Source organism: Suncus etruscus, chromosome 5 (assembly GCF_024139225.1).
Source record: "Suncus etruscus isolate mSunEtr1 chromosome 5, mSunEtr1.pri.cur, whole genome shotgun sequence".
In the NCBI taxonomy this organism is placed as follows: domain Eukaryota; kingdom Metazoa; phylum Chordata; class Mammalia; order Eulipotyphla; family Soricidae; genus Suncus; species Suncus etruscus.
The window spans coordinates 13,254,610-13,272,315 of NC_064852.1; the positions used below are offsets into that span (position 1 = coordinate 13,254,610).

Here is a 17,706-nt window from a genome sequence, read left to right on the forward strand (position 1 = left end):
GCCTTGCAAGCAGCCGATCCATGACCTAAGGTGATTGGTTCGAATCCCGGTGTCCCATATGGTCCCCCTTGCCTGCCAAGAGCTATTTCTGAGCAGACAGCCAGGAGTATCCCCTGAGCACCGCCTGGTGTGGCCCAAAAACCAAAATATATATATATATATTGGGGGGCCAGATAGATAGCATGGAGGTAAGAGTTTGCCTTGCATGCAGAAGGACTATGATTTGAATCCCGGCATACCATATGGTCCCCCAAACCTGTCAAGAGCAATTTCTGAGCATAGAGCCAGAAGTAACCCTTGAGCGCTCGCTGCAGGGTGTGATCCAAAAACAAACAAACAAACAAACAAACAAACAAATCTATATTGGATGGGAGTGATATTAGAGTGGGTGGGGTGTTTGCCTTGCAAGCAGATAACCTGAGTTCAATCCCCAGCATCCCTTACAGTTCCCCAAGTTTGCCAGAAGTAATTCCTGAGTACAGAACCAAGAATAATCCCTGTGTACCACCAGGTAAGGCCAAAAAGGAAAAAGAGAAAACAACTATGTAAACTTACAGCTGCTACTGTGAGCATGTCGAAAACTTTGGTACAGTATCTCCAGGCATTAGCATTTCCATATTTGGTTTGGCACTCATCTATGAAAGAAACATGAGAATTCACATTAATATTAGATGCTGACTTGTAATTATAAAAAGGTTTTTAGTATAACATTAAAATGAACAGTTCTCAATTAATCTAAACAACATTGGGCCACGGAGATATTACAGGGGTTAAGGCACATATCCGAATTTGATCTGATCCCTAACACCAGGTGGCTTCATGAATATTGCTGTGTATAGTCCTGGAAATCCCCAAGTATCATGGGTGTGACTCAAGATCCCCGTGCACTGTTGGAATGATTCTGATCACTACTGAATAGACAGCCCAAAGGGCAGAGTAACATTAAAACCTGCTGGGCGGGCCCGAAGAGATAGCACAGTGGCGTTTGCCTTGCAAGCAGCCGATCCAGGACCAAAGGTGGTTGGTTCGAATCCCGGTGTCCCATATGGTCCCCCGTGCCTGCCAGGAGCTATTTCTGAGCAGACAGCCAGGAGTAACCCCTGAGCAATGCCGGGTGTGGCCCAAAAACAAAAAAAAAAAACCTGCTGGGCAAGGCTCCCCAAAATAAACAAGGCATGCAATACTAGAGCAATTCATGCAACACTGAAGCAGCAGAAACTCAGCTCAAGAAATTGATAACTTGTGTTTAGTTTTTAGGCCCAGAAGATCCTCCTCAAAGAGTTGAGACCACTGTTCAAGTACATATAAACACATACAAAGTATATGTGTGTATGTATTTATCAATCCTAAGCAAGTGGTTCTGCTTTTACTCCAAAAGTGACCCTAAGAAGTACCTAAATTTATTTGTCAAATATTATGATCAAGGGGCTGGAGCAATAGCACAGTGGTAAGGCATTTGCCTTGCATGTAGCCAACATAGGACAGACCATGGTTCAAATCCTGGCATCCCATATGGTCGCCCCTAAGCCTGCCTGGAGCAACTTCTGAGTGCAGAACCAAGAGTAAACCCTGAGCATCACCAGGTGTGACCCAAAACCAAAAAAAAGAAAAAAGTTATGATTAAGAAAAACTAAACATGCAGCCAGAATGATAGCACAGTGGTTAAGGCATTTATCTTGTAAGCAGCTAATCCAGGTTCGATCCCCAGCATCCCATATCGTGCCCCAAGCATCACCAGGAGAAATTCCTGAATACAGACTCAGAGGAGCAAACCCCAAGCACCACCAGGTGTGGACCAAAAACCAAAAAGAAAAAAGAAAAGTTAAACAGAGCTGAGAGCAATGGCACAGCAGGTACAGCATTTGCCTTGCATACTGCCAACCTGGGATTCAATGCCCAGAATACAATATGGTCCCCTGAGCCTGCCAGGAGTGATTACTGAGTGCAGAGCCAGGAGTAACTCCTGTGCATGGCCAGCAACCCAAAAACTGAAGGAAAAGAAAATTAAGTCTGTAAAGATAGAATAAGTATAAGGTACTTGCCTTGCATACAACTGACTCTGGTTTAGTCCCCAGCACCACAAATGATCCTGACACTGACACTGAACCCTGAGAAATGAGCCAGGAGGAAGCCAACAAACCACCAGTGTGCCCCCAACTAAAAAGGGTAAATATTCACTTCATATAACTCAAAGAAAATGCTCTTATCTAATTAGTTATTAATACCGTGCAGTTCTATCAAATAGTAATTTATGTAATACAATTTACTTTACTCTAGCAAGATAATCAAACTAGACGGCCCTTAATTGTAAGACTCTGAGTAATAAATTCATACTTCAATATTTCTCAGGTCTGTGTTGTCTCTTCTGAAAGAGTTCAGGGGTCCAAATGTGGTTCCAGAGTTGGGGCGATTTCTGAACACAGGGTCAGGAGTAACCCCTGAGTGCTGCCGGGTGTGACTCAAAAACAAACAAACAAACAAATCCCAAAGATAGGGGCTGGAGCAATAGCACAGTGGCAGGGTGTTTTCCTTGCACACAGCCGACCTGGGACGAACCTGGGATTGAGCCTGCCAGGAGCGATTTCTGAGCACAGAGCCAGGAGTAACCCCGAGAGCCACCAGTTGTAGCCCAAAAAACAAACAAAACAAAACAAAAAATCCCAAAAGTATTTGTTATTTTTTAAACTTTATTGATTAATTGGTTGATTGGTTTTGGGGCCATACCTATCAGTACTCAGGGGTTACTCCTGGCTGTGCACTCCAAAATCAACCCTGGCAGGCTGGGGGACCATATAGGATGCTGGGAATCGAGCCGGGTCCCTCCCAGGTTAATGGCATGCAAAGCAAACACCCTACTGCTGCGCTATCTCTCCGGCCCCGATATTTATTATTTAAGGAGGACCTGTCATTTAAGCACACAGATATGCATATAACAATCATTTATAACAACTCCTATGTGGGTTTTGGGTTTTGTTTTAAATTTGATTTGGGGCCACACCTAGTGGTGTTTTTTGTTTTTGTTTTTTTTTGGGGCCACACCCGTTTGATGCTCAGGGGTTACTCCTGACTAAGCGCTCAGAAATTGCCCCTGGCTTGGGGGGACCATATGGGACGCTGGGGGATCGAACCGAGGTCCTTCCTTGGCTAGCACTTGCAAGGCAGACACCTTACCTCTAGCGCCACCTCGCCGGCCCCACACCTGGTGGTGTTTAAAGCTTATCCCTGGTAGGGGTCAGGGGACCATATGGCTAAACAATGGTCCGCTGTGTGCAAGTCAAGCACTCTACCCACGCTACAATCTTTCTCTAGCCACAAACCCCTGTTTTAAGTTGAAATTTTTAATTAAATCGATTACAATACATCTGTATAGCTAATAAATTCAGCTATAAGAAATGTCAAGGGGCCAGTTAAGTAGCTCAAAAAACTGGGGGCATGCTTTGCAAGTAGTAGATCCTACTTTATCTTGGCATCACATGGATCCCCCAAGAACTGTCAGGAATAATCCCAAGCACCAATGGGCATAGCCCAAAACTCAAAATAATTGAATAAATAAAAATAATGTATGAGACAGGATAGACAGTAAAGTGGAGTGTTTGCTTTTAAAAAAAAAATGGGAGAAGGGCTAGAGCAGTGATAGAGTATGGTGCTTGCCTTGCTGGGTTCGATCCCTGACATCCCATAGGGTCCTCTAAGCCCACCAGGAGTGATTCCTGACTGACCAGTGTTCAATATGGCACCCCAGACAGTTCCCTGAGCCCTGCCAGGAGTGATCCCTGACCATTAACAGGTATGGTCCAAACCCTCTCAAAAAAAAAAAAAAAAAAAAAAAAAGTCTGTTAAAAATCTGTAATAGGGTTTAGAAATTCACATTTGGGGTTTCCAAATAGTGCTTAGGGGCTGTTCCACACTGGGATACACTCAGAGCGTGCAGCAATATGTTGCTACTCAGGCACAGCAATGCTAAAAGACACCAGGGCTATATAACTGAAATAAAGTTGAGCACTGTACCTTGAAGCACTGATCTAGAAAGATTCAGAGTAAAAACCTGAGGATGATCTTTGCTTGTTTGGGAGTCACTCCTGGCGGCCTTGAGAGATCAAACCTAAGATCATCGTGTCCAAAGCAAGTGCCCAACCCACTGTACTATCACTCTAGCCCAGGATGACTTTTTTCTATGATATGATCTTCAAATGATTAGAAAAGAGGAAATGGGGGGCCGGTGAGATAGCATGGAGGTAAGGCGTTTGCCTTTCATGCAGGAGGTCATCGGTTCGAATCCCGGCGCCCCATATGGTCCCCCGAGCCTGCCAGGAGCAATTTCTGAGCCTGGAGCCAGGAATAACCCCTGAGCACTGCTGGGTGTGACCCAAAAAAACCACCAAAAAAAAAAAAAAAAAAAAGAAAAGAGAAAATGAGGAAGTCAACAGTTGGAAGTGTAGCTCCAGATAGAGCACATGTTTTGCTTGCTTTTGAACCTGGGTTGAATCTCCAGCACAGGATAAAAATAAAAAGAGAAAATGGACAAATCAATCATGTTTTCTTTTTTTTTTTTTTTTTTTTTTTTGGTTTTTGGGCCACACCCTGTGACGCTCAGGGGTTACTCCTGGCTATGTGCTCAGAAGTTGCTCCTGGCTTCTTGGGGGACCATATGGGACGCCGGGGGATCGAACCGCGGTCCATCCTAGGCTAGCGCAGGCAAGGCAGGCACCTTACCTCCAGCGCCACCGCCCGGCCCCTCAATCATGTTTTCTAATGTTACTAAAAAGCAAATATTGGGGTTTTTTTCTCCTCAATGAGGAAAGTAAAACAAATATCCAGATTCAGAGAAATGGGTCTTACCATAAAATCCATACACCTGTGTTATCTGTCTACTCTCATGATTTCCTCGAAGAAGTGTAATACGATCAGGCCATTTAGCCTTTAAAGCAAGAAGGTAGGTGAAGGTCTCCAGACTGTAGTAACCTCTGTCTACAAAATCACCCTGTAAGGTAAGAGTTCACAATTATATCAGTACAATTGCATTTTAACACTTTTTAGCCAAAATCAGCAACAATATGAGGGGTCAGAGCAATAGTACAATAATTAAAGCATTGGCCTTGCATGTAGCCAACACCAGCTCAGTCCCCAGAACCATATATGGTTCTACAAGCACCACTAGGCATGACCCCCAAGCAGTCAAGATTAAGTAAGTCCTGGAGCCAGAGAGATAGCATGGAGGTAAGGCGTTTGCCTTTCATGCAGAAGGTCATTGGTTTGAATCCCAGCATCCCATATGGTCCCCTGAGCCTGCCAGGAGCTATTTCTGAGCGTAGAGCCAGAAGTAACCCCTGAGCACTGCCGGGTATGACCCCCCCCCAAAAAAAAGGGCGCCTGGAAGGTGGCGCTAGAGGTAAGGTGTCTGCCTTGCAAGTGCTAGTGTAGAACGGACCGCGGTTCAATCCCCCGGCATTCCATATGGTCCCCCCAAGCCAGGGGCGATTTCTGAGTGCATAGCCAGGAGTAACCCCTGAGCATCAAACGGTGTGGCCCAAAAAAAAAGATTAAGTCCTGACCACCACTGGGTATTGCCCCAAAACCAAAAGGAAATAATAATAATAATAATAATAATAATAATAATAGGGGCCGGAGAGATAGCATGGAGGTAAGGCATTTGCCCTTCATGCAGGAGGTCATCGGTTCGAATCCTGGCGCCCCATATGGTCCCCCATGCCTGCCAGGAGCAATTTCTGAGCATGGAGCCAGGAATAACCCCTGAGCACTGCTGGGTGTGACCCAAAAACCACAAAAAAAAAAAAAAATAATAATAATAATAGTAACAGTAATAATAGCAAGTTGAAGATTTAAGCCTTAGATCAGTATTCTGTGCTATTTTTCTGTCCACCATTAGAAAGGGCTACATCAGGGGCCCGGAGAGATAGCACAGCGGCGTTTGCCTTGCAAGCAGCCGATCCAGGACCAAAGGTGGTTGGTTCGAATCCCGGTGTCCCATATGGTCCCCCATGCCTGCCAGGAGCTATTTCTGAGCAGATAGCCAGGAGTAACCCCTGAGCGCCATCGGGTGTGGCCAAAAAAAAAGAAAAAAGAAAAAAAAGAAAGGGCTACATCCTAGTGCTGTGTAGGAAAACAATTTACTTAAACAATTATTTTAAACTATCTGCTAAAGCTACCAAGCAGTGACAAAATATAGAAAAGCACAGAATTACTTATTCACAGACTGAAACAGTGATTATTATAGACAATGAAAGTAGTACATAGTCTACATGTGCTAAGTTAGAGCCTTTTCATTTTAAACAAGTGTTTACATACCATAAATATGTAGTTTGTGTCAGGAACTTGACCTCCAGTTCTGAATAATTCACAAAGGTCATAAAACTAAAAAAGAAAGGTAATAAATACATGCTGATTACAAATTCCTGCCAAGAGTAGAAGAGCAAAACTGAGAGCAAAATGCATGAAGCGGCAGTGAAAGGGTTTCAGAAGCCAGGGGATGCTTTGATGGCACGGTGACAGCCTTGCAACATAGGATTGTTCAGTTCCCATTTGGTGACCCAAATGTACCCAATGCACCCCAGGAGGCACTTGGTTTGGGAGTCCCAACACCCCTACCAACCCAGGTGTGTTTGACGGCTACAACTAAATGGAGCACACAAGTCAAGTATGCAAGCCCCAGGAAGCACTACAACCAAAAATCTGCATTCGGGGGCCGGGCGGTGGCGCTGGAGGTAAGGTGCCTGCCTTGCCTGCGCTAACCTAGGACGGACCGCGGTTCGATCCCCCGGTGCCCCACATGGTCCCCCAAGAAGCCAGGAGCAACTTCTGAGCGCATAGCCAGGAGTAACCCCTGAGCGTCACAGGGTGTGGCCCAAAAAAATCAAAAAAAAAAAAAATCTGCATTCAAGTACCACAACTAATGAATGCAACCCCACCACCACCATCACCACCACCACCACCAAATACCAAAAGAATGCAGCCCCAATAAGCACTACAACCAAGTGGTGGTGGGTCAACATAACAAAAACTACAAAATGAAGAGTTATTTCCTAAAGAAAAAAGAAATTTCAAATATTTACATTTATAGATTAAAGTATAAGCAAAACTTCCAAGTATGCAGATTCCAAGGCTCCAGTAAGAAGACACCTAAGTTCAGTTATTTTAAAGTCATTCCTAAATTGTCACTATGATAAGCCTGATTCCTCTCAAACATTTTCCCACCTAGCCCTTGAAAATTTGTGCCTATGTGGAAGAGGAGGGGAGAACTGCTGGCATCAAATGCTGGGCCGCAGACATGCAGAGCACATTCACCACCTTTGAGCTACATTCCCAATCCCCTCTTGAGAATTTCCGGATTGTTTATCAATTACCTAATTTGTCAATAAGCTAACCAACTACCCTGGCTCATATCCAGTACCTATAAAGACAAAGGACATGGAAACAAATCATTGGAATTTCTTTCAGGACCTGAGAGATAGCACAGTGGTAGGGCATTTGCTTTGCATGCAGCCAACTCAGGAGAAACCAGGTTCGATTCCCAGCATCCCATATGGTCCCCATCCTGCCAGGAGTGATTTCTGAGTGCAGAGCCAGAAATGACCCCTGAGCACCGCTGGGTGTAATCCAAAAACTAATCAATCAATCAAATAAAGTTTATAAAAATTTTTTTTCTTTCATGGGGCCGGAGAGATAGCATGGAAGTAGGGCATTTGCCTTGCATGCATAATGAAGATGGTTCGAATCCCGGCATCCCATATGGTCCCGTGAGCCTGCCAGGAGTGATTTCTAAGCGTAGAGCCAGGAGTAACCCCTGAGCGCTGCTGGGTGTGACCCAAAAATCAAAAACCAAAATAAAAAAACGTCTTTCAAACAAGCAATTTATAAGGCAATGGTTACATACAATGTTTTTTTTTTTGGTTTTTGGGCCACACCCCGTGACGCTCAGGGGTTACTCCTGGCTATGCGCTCAGAAGTCGCTCCTGGCTTGGGGGACCATATGGGACAAGGGGGGATCGAACCGCGGTCCGTCCTAGGCTAGCGCAGTCAAGGCAGGCACCTTACCTCTAGCGCCACTGCCCGGCCCCAGTTACATACAATGTTAAGAAGATCAAACTGATCTACTTTCTATGTACCCTAAGCATTCTAACCTACAAAGCTTCTCAATAACCAGTTAAAAAAGAACTGTCAGGGCAAGAATGGTGGCGCAAGTGGTAGGGTGTTTGCCTTGTTGTAGATTGGGTATCTTGATTCTGCTGCATTGACTTTGGGCTTGGTATTGAGGTTTTATCATTTTTTATTTTCACTCGATGTTCATGTCATTGTTTGTTCCTGGTACCATACACTTAGAAAAATGATTTTTAAAAAATTGGGGGAGGGGCACGGAGAGATAGCACAGAGGTAGGAAGGTTTGCCTTTCATGCAAAAGGACGGTGGTTGGAATCCCGGCGTCCCATATGATCCCCCAAGCCTGCCAGGAGCGATTTCTGAGCACAGAGCCAGGAGGAACCCCCTGAGCTGCTGGGTGTGACCCAAAAACCAAAAAAATAAAAAATAGGGCCCGGAGAGATAGCACAGCGGCGTTTGCCTGGCAAGCAGCCAATCCAGGACCAAAGGTGGTTGGTTCAAATCCCCGTGTCCCATATGGTCCCCTGTGCTTGCCAGGAGCTATTTCTGAGCAGACAGCCAGGAGTAACCCCTATGCATCGCCGGGTGTGGCCCAAAAACCAAAAAAAAAAAAAAAAAGAAGAGTCCGTGGTCCTGGGGCTGGAAAGATAATACAGCAGCCTTTGCCTTGCAAGCAGCCGATCCAGGACCTAAGGTGGTTGGTTTGAATGTCAGCGTCACATATGGTCCCCCTGTGCCGGCCAGGAGCTATTTCTGAGCAGACAGCCAGGAGGAACCCCTGAGCGCTACTGGGTGTGGCCCAAAAACAAAACAAAAAAAAGAGTCCGTGGTCCTGAGCAAATTGACAATATGATTTACCCAAGCTGAAGCAACCATAAGCAAAAAAAGCTAAGTATCCTCTGATACACTTTGTCGCAACGACCACTGTTACTCTTATGCTTGAACTGCTGAAATTTCTAATACTCAAACAGAAGTCACCTTGAACAAAAATGAAATGAACTTTAATTACTACTTTTATAATAAATCTCCAAAAATCTATAGTCATTACTTGTTTAGAAAAAATAACTTACGGAGCTGGAGTGACAGTACAGAGAGTAGGGCACTAGTCTTGCACAGGCTGACCAGATTTGATCCCTGGCACTCCATATGGTCCCCTGATCCCCACTAGAAGTGACCCTGAGGACAGAGCCAGGAGTAAGTAAGCCTTGAGCACTTCAGGATGTGCCCTAACCGCCACAAACCTTAAACAAAACTTATAAAAATTAAAAATGTGTTCAGGGCCCAGAGCAACAGTACAGTGGGTAGGGAACTTTGCTTGGCGTGCAGTCGATCTGGGTTCAATCCCAAGCATCAAATATGGTCCCCTGAGCATTACCAGGAGTAATCCAGGAGTGCAGAGCCAGGAGTAACCCGAGCCTCCGTGGGCGTGAATCAAGCAGTTCAGCGGAATTTATTCTTCTATACAGGAATCAGAATGTAGCTATTTTTCTTTTTGACCCAATAAGAATCCCAATTTTGACATTCTCTTATCCTCTATTAGGTAGATATCAAAAAGTGAAACTGGCAATCCCACAAAACCCTGTCAGCAGGAAGTAGTCAGATGATTTGTTGCCCAGTTCCTAAAATATCAGTTTTCACTTCTTAATGGAGGATAATTATTAGGGGTTTCTGTATAGGTTTTAACAACCTCCTGCATTTGGATCACCTTTATTTTATTTTAACTTTATTTATTTGTTGATTGACTGATTGGTTTTTTGGGGCCAAACCCAGGAGCGCTCAGGGGTTACTCCTGGCTCTGCGCTCAGAAATCACTCCTGGCAGGCACTAGGGACCATATGGATGTCGGGATTTGAACCACCGTCCCGCAGTGCTATCTCTTTAGCCCCTGCTTCTTTAAATATTAAATATCTTTTCCTTTTGTTCTACACCTCTTACAACATGTTGCTATTTTTACCGTTCCTAAAAGAAGTTTGCTTTTCTTTTCTGGTCCTTTAGCAATAAAGCACCAAACCCTCCCATTAGGAGTAAAAGAACTGCTCCTCACAACCAGTCTACCTATTTGAATTAGCATCTTTGACTGGGGTTCTGGCATGATGGCCTGACTCTTTTGACTTGCAGGGGACCACTGACTTCCCACTGCCCTGAGCTGATAAATTATGTCATCAGGGGGCCGGAGAAATAGCATGGAGGTAGGACATTTGCCTTCTATGCAGAAGGACAGTCGTTCGAATCCTGGCATCCCATATGATCACCCAAGCCTGCCAGGAGCGATTTCTGCGCATAGAGCCAGGAGTAATCCCTGAACGTTGCCGGGTGTGACCCAAAAACCAAAAAATAAATAAAAAATAAAAATAAAAAAATTATGTCATCAGCTGAAATCCTTCGAATCTGACCTACCTGAAACTTGATTGGCAGTGTAGAACAATACTTGGATAAGCTCAGGGGTTACTCCTGGCTATGTGCTCAGAAATCGCTCCTGGCTTTGGAACCATATGGGACGCCGGGGATCGAACTGAGGTCCATCCTGGGTCAGCCATGTGCAAGGAAAGCGCTCTACCACTGTGCTATCACTCCGGCCCCAATTATATATTCTTTTTTTTTTTTTTTTGGTTTTTGGGTCACACCCGGCAGCGCTCAGGGGTTACTCCTGGCTCCATGCTCAGAAATCGCCCTTGGCAGGCACAGGGGACCATATGGGATGCCGGGATTCGAACCACCGTCCTTCTGCATGAAAGGCAAATGCCTTATCTCCATGCTATCTCTCCGGCCCCCAATTATATATTCTTATTCCCCCAAAGTTTACTCCCCCTAGGGAAAAGGAAAGAGATATAAGGAAACTGAGACTCTTATAGACCCTGGTCAGCCGTAAGGCTATAAGGAGGTCATTGTTCTTTTTTTTTTTTTTTTTTGGTTTTTGGGCCACACCCGGTAACGCTCAGGGGTTACTCCTGGCTATGCGCTCAGAAGTCGCTCCTGGCTTGGGGGACCATATGGGACGCCGGGGGATCGAACCGCGGTCCGTCTCCTAGGCTAGCGCAGGTAAGGCAGGCACCTTACCTCCAGCGCCACCGCCCGGCCCCGGTCATTGTTCTTTTAAGAGGAAGAAGTCAGTTACCAGATGCCCGCCCTTGTCATTGCTGCTGGAGGGCAGCAGGCCTCGGGATATATAAAGCTGGGGCTGAAGTGCCAGGTGACAACACTGCCCACTGCCAGATTGCTCTCTGGATGGTTACTGACTGACTGCTGAAGGAACTGTTTGCCAGACTCCTGCTCCTGCTGCCTTTTGCTGCCTCTCCAACTGTTGCAGGCCTGACAGTCTCTTAACTTCCAAATATTTTATAAACTTGTATTTCAAATGCTAGAAAGTCCTGAACAGGTAAAGATTTTCCTAGCGTTCCACCGGTCTTAAAAATTGTGGAGAGTTGGGGCCGGCCCGGTGGTGCTAGAGGTAAGGTGTCTGCCTTGCCAGAGCTAGCCTAGGACGGACCGAGGTTCGATCCCTGGCATCCCATATGGTCCCCCAAGCCAGGAGTGACTTCTGAGCACATAGCCAGAAGTAACCCCTGAGCATCACCGGGTGTGGCCCAAAAACCAAAAAAAATAAAATAGAATTGTGGCGGGGCCGAAGAGATAGCATGAAGGTAGGGCGTTTGCCTTGCATGCAGGACAGTGGTTCAAATCCTGGCATCCCATATGGTCCCCCAAGCCTGCCAGGAGCGATTTCTAGGCATAGAGCCTGCGATTTCTGAGCGCTGCTGGGTGTCACCCAAAAACAAAGAAACAAAAAATTATAAAAATAAAAAATAAAATTGTGGAGGGGAGACAGCTCAAAGACTATTGCTGGAGCTGGAGAGAGAGTACAGCAGTAAGCAGTTTGCCTTGCACATGGCCAACCCAGGACAGACCCAGGTTCGATTCCCGGCACCCCATATGGTCCCCCAAGCCTGCCAAGAGCAATTTCTGAGTGTAGAACCAGGAGTAATCCCTGAGCTCTGCTGGGTGTGGCCCAAAAAGTTAAAAAAAAAAAAAAAAAAAACAAGACTATTGAATTCCTGTCCAATCAAATTCCTGAATTTCCAAATCAAAACGCATCCTACCACCATTGGATGTCGCCCTGTGTCCTGTGTACCACCAAAGTGACCTGGTGGTCCCTGTCACCTTAGGCCCAAGCAGCTCTCCTCCTCAGGTCTAGCAAAAAACCACCCAGGTCTGGTGAGAATTGTCCCTGAATTGCCTAAGAACTGCCTGGGAATCCCTCACCAACCCCTAAATAAAAAATGTAAATAAATAAAAATAAAAATGAATCTAGTAATATTTTGTTTACTCTGGTTTAAAGAAATGTGTTAAGGAACTGCTTATATTAGTATCCTTTAAGCAAAATTAAAATGTATTATGATCAGTCATGTCAACTACGTGATACATTTTCTTTAAATAAAAACGTTTAAAAATAAGCAAAATAGGGGCCGGGCGGTGGCGCTAAAGGTAAGGTGCCTGCCTTGCCTGCACTAGCCTTGGACGGACCGCGGTTTGATCCCCCGGTGTCCCATATGGTCCCCCAAGCCAGAAGCAACTTCTGAGCACATAGCCAGGAGTAACCCCTGAGCATTTACCGGGTGTGGCCCAAAAACCAAAAAAAAAAAAAAAAAAAAGGCAAAATAAAACATTTTGGGTTTATTTTATTTTATTTTTTTTTTGTTTTTTGGGTCACACCCGGCAGTGCTGGGGGGTCTATAGTACAGGGAAGAAAACACTCTGTTAGAGTATGGTGTTGAATATTGTATGCATGACACCATATTGAAAATAAAGGTGCCTCAAATAAAATAGAAAGTCAAAAAATAAAGAAAAAAATAAATTAGAACTTTAAAAAATAGGAGCCTAATAACAAGGAGTGATTCAAGGACCCGAGTGGTGACGCAAGTGGTAGGGTGTTTGACTTGCACGCTCCAACCTATGACAGACTGCAGTTCGATTCCCCAGCGTCTCATATGGTTCCTCAAGACAGGAGAGATTTCTGAGCTATGCACATAGCCAGGAGTAACCCCTGTGCATCACCAGGTGTGACCCAAAAAGCAAAAATAAATAAATAAATGAAAGGAGTGATCCATAAGCCAAAGCCAGTAAGCTCTGAGCAGAGGGAGGGAAGGACGAAGGGTGGGAGCCAGCCAGACCTATTACTGAAGTCTACTGTAGTGAAGCAAATACCGCACATCTGCCTTACTGCTATGTCCCTGCCCTTTAAGTGAACCATAATTTTAACATATCAAGGATGACATAACGGGGTTTCTATTTAGAAGCTGGTAATAAATGACAGATCTATTCTAACCCAAAGTAGTCAGAATGATACTTTTTCATAAAGCAATCCCCAATTACAAATAGTTGCTATATGTTTAAGCCCCTTGAGGCAGTTTTTTTTTTTTTTTTTTTTTTTTTTTTGTGGTTTTTGGGTCACACCCGGCAGTGCTCAGGGGTTATTCCTGGCTCCAGGCTCAGAAATTGCTCCTGGCAGGCACGGGAGGACCATATATGGGACGCCGGGATTCGAACCGATGACCTCCTGCATGAGAGGCAAACGCCTTACCTCCATGCTATCTCTCCGGCCCCGAGGCAGTTATTTTAAGACAAGGAAATTATACAAATGGCAGGAAAACCCATTGGCATTCATAAACACTGTAATGTTCACAACATCATTACATGTCTTTATGACTCATATTTCACTGTATACACAAAGTAAGCTTAGTGTTCACTTCCCAATTTAAAGAAAAATTCTACAATGCACAGGTTTTCAACTAGGATTTTGGGTAGAAAGTGAAAGAGCTTGTGGTTAGAAAGACTGAAGGAGTCTAAAGATAAGGTATACTATTCCTGTCACTCTTTTGAAACGCTTAAAATGACAAACAAAAACCCAGCAGATAAAATAATGAATCAAGGAAACGTAGGAAGATAGCTCACATGGATAGCTAAGTGCTTTGCATACAAGATGCCCAGTTTCAGTTCCTAGTACAGCATGATTCTCAGAGCACCACCAGGTTTAGTCCCCAAATAAATAACAACAAAATTAAATCTTTCTTACTACATTCTACCAGTGACATAATGTAAAATCATACACCAACAGTTTTGTCTTTCTGAATTTTATAGTTCCTCATCCCATTATGGAAATGACATGAATGACTAGAATGAATGAATATTCATAGTCCCTAAAACCAAAGTATGTCCTATCAATCACAGTAACTTTAAAGTCTGTGTTTCATCTTTTTTTAAAGAACAGTAATGCTGTTCTCTAATCACCTTGCAAAAAAACTTCAAGAATAATCTGACCACTACTTTCATTCAGCCACAGTAACCATGATCCTTCAGTATAAAATGATCTGGGGTATATAAGCAAGCGCCAGCTTTTTGTTTCTTTTGGAAAGTACAGGCGGAAACACATTGTATGATGGATTGTACATAAGCTAAAAATCCTCTCATGAATCCAAAGAAGCAGTACAAGAGGTTAAGGTGTCCGCCTTGCAGGCAGCTGACAGAGTTTAAGGCCTAGAGCTGTACATGGTCCTCCAAGGTCTGCCAAGAGTAAACACAGAGCCAGAGTAAGCTGTGAGCACAGCTTACTTTTTCCCACGTGGGGAAAAAATTAACCCACTCAATCATCCATTCATTCTTACCTGTCCGTGAATGTCTCCGCACACTGTTACTGGTGTTGACACTGGCTGAACATTTGACTCTTCCAAGAGGAGGTCGCAAACATAGTCACAGAGCCGCTGTAAGAAAAGAAAAAACCAACCTCTTACGAAAATATTCAAACTAAGGATTAGAAAAACATTCTGTCATAAAAAGAAAGGAAGTGGGCCCAGAGAGATAGCACAACTGTGTTTGCCTTGCAAGCGGCCGATCCAGGACCTAAGGTGGTTGGTTCGAAGCCAGGTGTCCCATATGGTCCCCGGTGCCTACCAGGAGCTATTTCTGAGCAGACAGCCAGGAGTAACCCCTGAGCACCGCCGGGTGTGGCCCAAAAACCAAAAACCAAAAAAAAAAAAAAAAAGAAAGAAAGAAAAAGAAAGGAAGTACAAGGATGTTTCAATGTAGATGAACCTCAAAAATGTCTTGCTGAGTCACTGGACATAGCACAAAGGTTAAATGGAGAGCCTTGCACAACTGACTGTGATTTGATCCCTGGTATCACAGAGTGCCTGAGGCATAAAATGGTTAGGTCAAGAGTGTTAGGCAGCACAGTGGTAGGGTATTTGCCTTGCATGCGACTGATCCACAATGGATCAGTTTGCTTCCCAGCATCCCATATGGTCCCCGAGCCTGTCAGGATCAATTTCTGAGCATCACCACCAGGCATGGCCCAGGAAAACCAAACAAACAAAAATAAAGTGTAGTAGCCCTGTAGGCTCCCAAGCACTGCCAGGTGTGGACTTGGCAGCCTAATCATGGCTTTCGAAGCAAAAACAAAACAAAAAATAAAAATCTTGCAAAGTAAAAGGTAACAGACACAAATGTTTGTGTGTTGTATGCTTCTATTCACATGAAACATCTAGAAAAGATAAATTTATAGAAAAAGAAAAAAGATAAGTTGCCAAGATATGGAGAGGGGAGAATGGTGCCACTGCAAATTCATATGCAGGGATGGAAATGTCTTGGGGGTCAGATAAGAAGATAGTTGCAAAACAGAGTAAATATTATTGGGGGTGGTAGAGAGGATCACACCCAGCAGTAGTCGGGGATTACTCCTGGCTCTGCACTTAGGACTATCACTCCTGGCAGGCTCCAGGATCATCTGGGATGCCAGGAGTTGAACCAAGGTCGGTGTGCAAGGCAAAAATTCTACCATCTGTGCTATTGCTCTGCCCACCCCACCCCTGTATTTTTTTTTTACATATTTTATTTTGTGGTTACATCCACCAGTGTTCAGAGATCACTTCTGGCACTGCTCAATGAACTATATGTTGCCAGGCATCAAAAATGAGTCAGGAAGGACCGGAGTGATAGCACAGCAATAGAGTGTTTGCCTTGCATGGCAGAACTGAGACAGATTCAGGTTTGATCTCTGGCATCCCTTATGGTCCTCCGAGCCTACCAGGAGAGATTTCTGAGCACAGAGTCAGGAGTAACCCCTGAGTACTCCTGGTGTGACTCAAAAAAAAAACAAAAATCATCATCATCATCTTACATAATACCAGAGTCATAATTCTAGCTGTAACATCTGTATTAGGATTTTGACAGGGGAAGCATTCCAAGAGATGTTCAGAGTCTCCCCAGATAACCAAGTCAGCAATTCAATGATAGGCCTGAGAATGTGGTGCAGCTTGGGCCCAGTGATGTCAGAGAATACTTAAGGCCACCCAGTTGTGCTCAGGGACATACAGGATCACGTTCAGAAATATTTGGGACCTCCAGAGCTATGCCCAGGGATGCTCCACATGTCAGGGATGATGTCAGGGACCAAATCATGAACTCTAATTGCTGTACTATCTCTCAGTCACTCTGTACCAATTTCACAAAATGTTACTAACAGGGAAAATTAAAGAAAGGTAAATTGAATAAACGAAATAGGATCTTTTGGTATTATTTCTTGAGGGGGGGGACACACACACCTAGCAATGTTCAGGGTTTACTCCTAGTTCTGTGCTTAGGAGATTACTTCTGGCAGTGTTCACGGGACCAGATGTAGTATTGGGTTGGCAGTGTGCACGGCTACTATTTTATCCCTCATCTCCCTTGGCATTATTTCTTTTAATTGCATCTAAAGAGGCTGGCTACAATTAATTACCAAATCTAAGTCTAATAACTCTTGCATGCAACTGACTCTTCAATGCATATATGATCCCCTGAGACCCACCAAGAGTGATCCCCGAGTCAGAAGTAAGCCTGAGTATAGCTGGGCATGGTTCAAAATCCAAACGTAGGTAAATAAAAAACAATCTGAAATTGAGGAGTCACTCTACTTTTTTTAGGGTGTTTTTTAAGAGGAGGAGCACCTAGATATGCTCAGGATTATTCTTGGCTCTCCACTCAGGAATAACACCTGGCAATGCTCAGGGGACCACCTGGGATGTCAGAAATCAAAACCCAAGTTAGTCACATGCAAAGTAGCACCCTACCCAGTATACTGTCTCTACAGCCCTTTTTAACAAGGACTTTAGGGGGGCCAGAGCGATAGCACAGCGGTCGGAGATGTTTGCCTAGCATACAGAAGGACAGTGGTTCAAATCCCGGCATCCCATATGGTCCCCCGAGCCTGCCGGGGGCGATTTCTGAGTGTAGAGCCAGAGTAGCCCCTGAGCACTGCCGTGTATGACCCAAAAACAAAACAAAACAAAACAAAAAAGGGACAGGAAAGATAGTATAGCATGTAAGATGCTTGCCTAACTTGGAAGCAGCCAATCTATACTTGATGCTGAGCACTCCATAAACTAAACTAGAGTGAGGATGAAGCCCTGAGCACAGCCAGGTGTGGTTCAAAAACCAAAAACAATACCTCCAAGAAAGAACTTTTAGGGGCTGAGTGATAGTACAAAAGGCAGGTTGCTTGACTTAAATGAACTCAACCCGAGTTCGATCCCCAGCACCTCAGATGGTCCTATAAGCCCG

At 44.5% G+C, this 17,706-nt stretch overlaps 1 protein-coding gene across 1 annotated transcript in view; it reads right to left on the reverse strand.

Annotated features, from left to right (window-relative positions):
• The window catches only part of PPP6C (protein phosphatase 6 catalytic subunit), a 44,732-nt gene that overhangs the window by 4,194 nt on the left and 22,832 nt on the right, over positions 1–17,706 (reverse strand). The window contains exons 2-5 of the mRNA XM_049774209.1: positions 14,775–14,870; positions 6,307–6,372; positions 4,840–4,981; positions 556–635 (exon numbers count right to left, since the gene is read on the reverse strand). Of these exons, the coding sequence (XP_049630166.1) occupies positions 556–635; positions 4,840–4,981; positions 6,307–6,372; positions 14,775–14,870 (384 nt within the window). The remainder of the gene's footprint in view (positions 1–555; positions 636–4,839; positions 4,982–6,306; positions 6,373–14,774; positions 14,871–17,706) is intronic.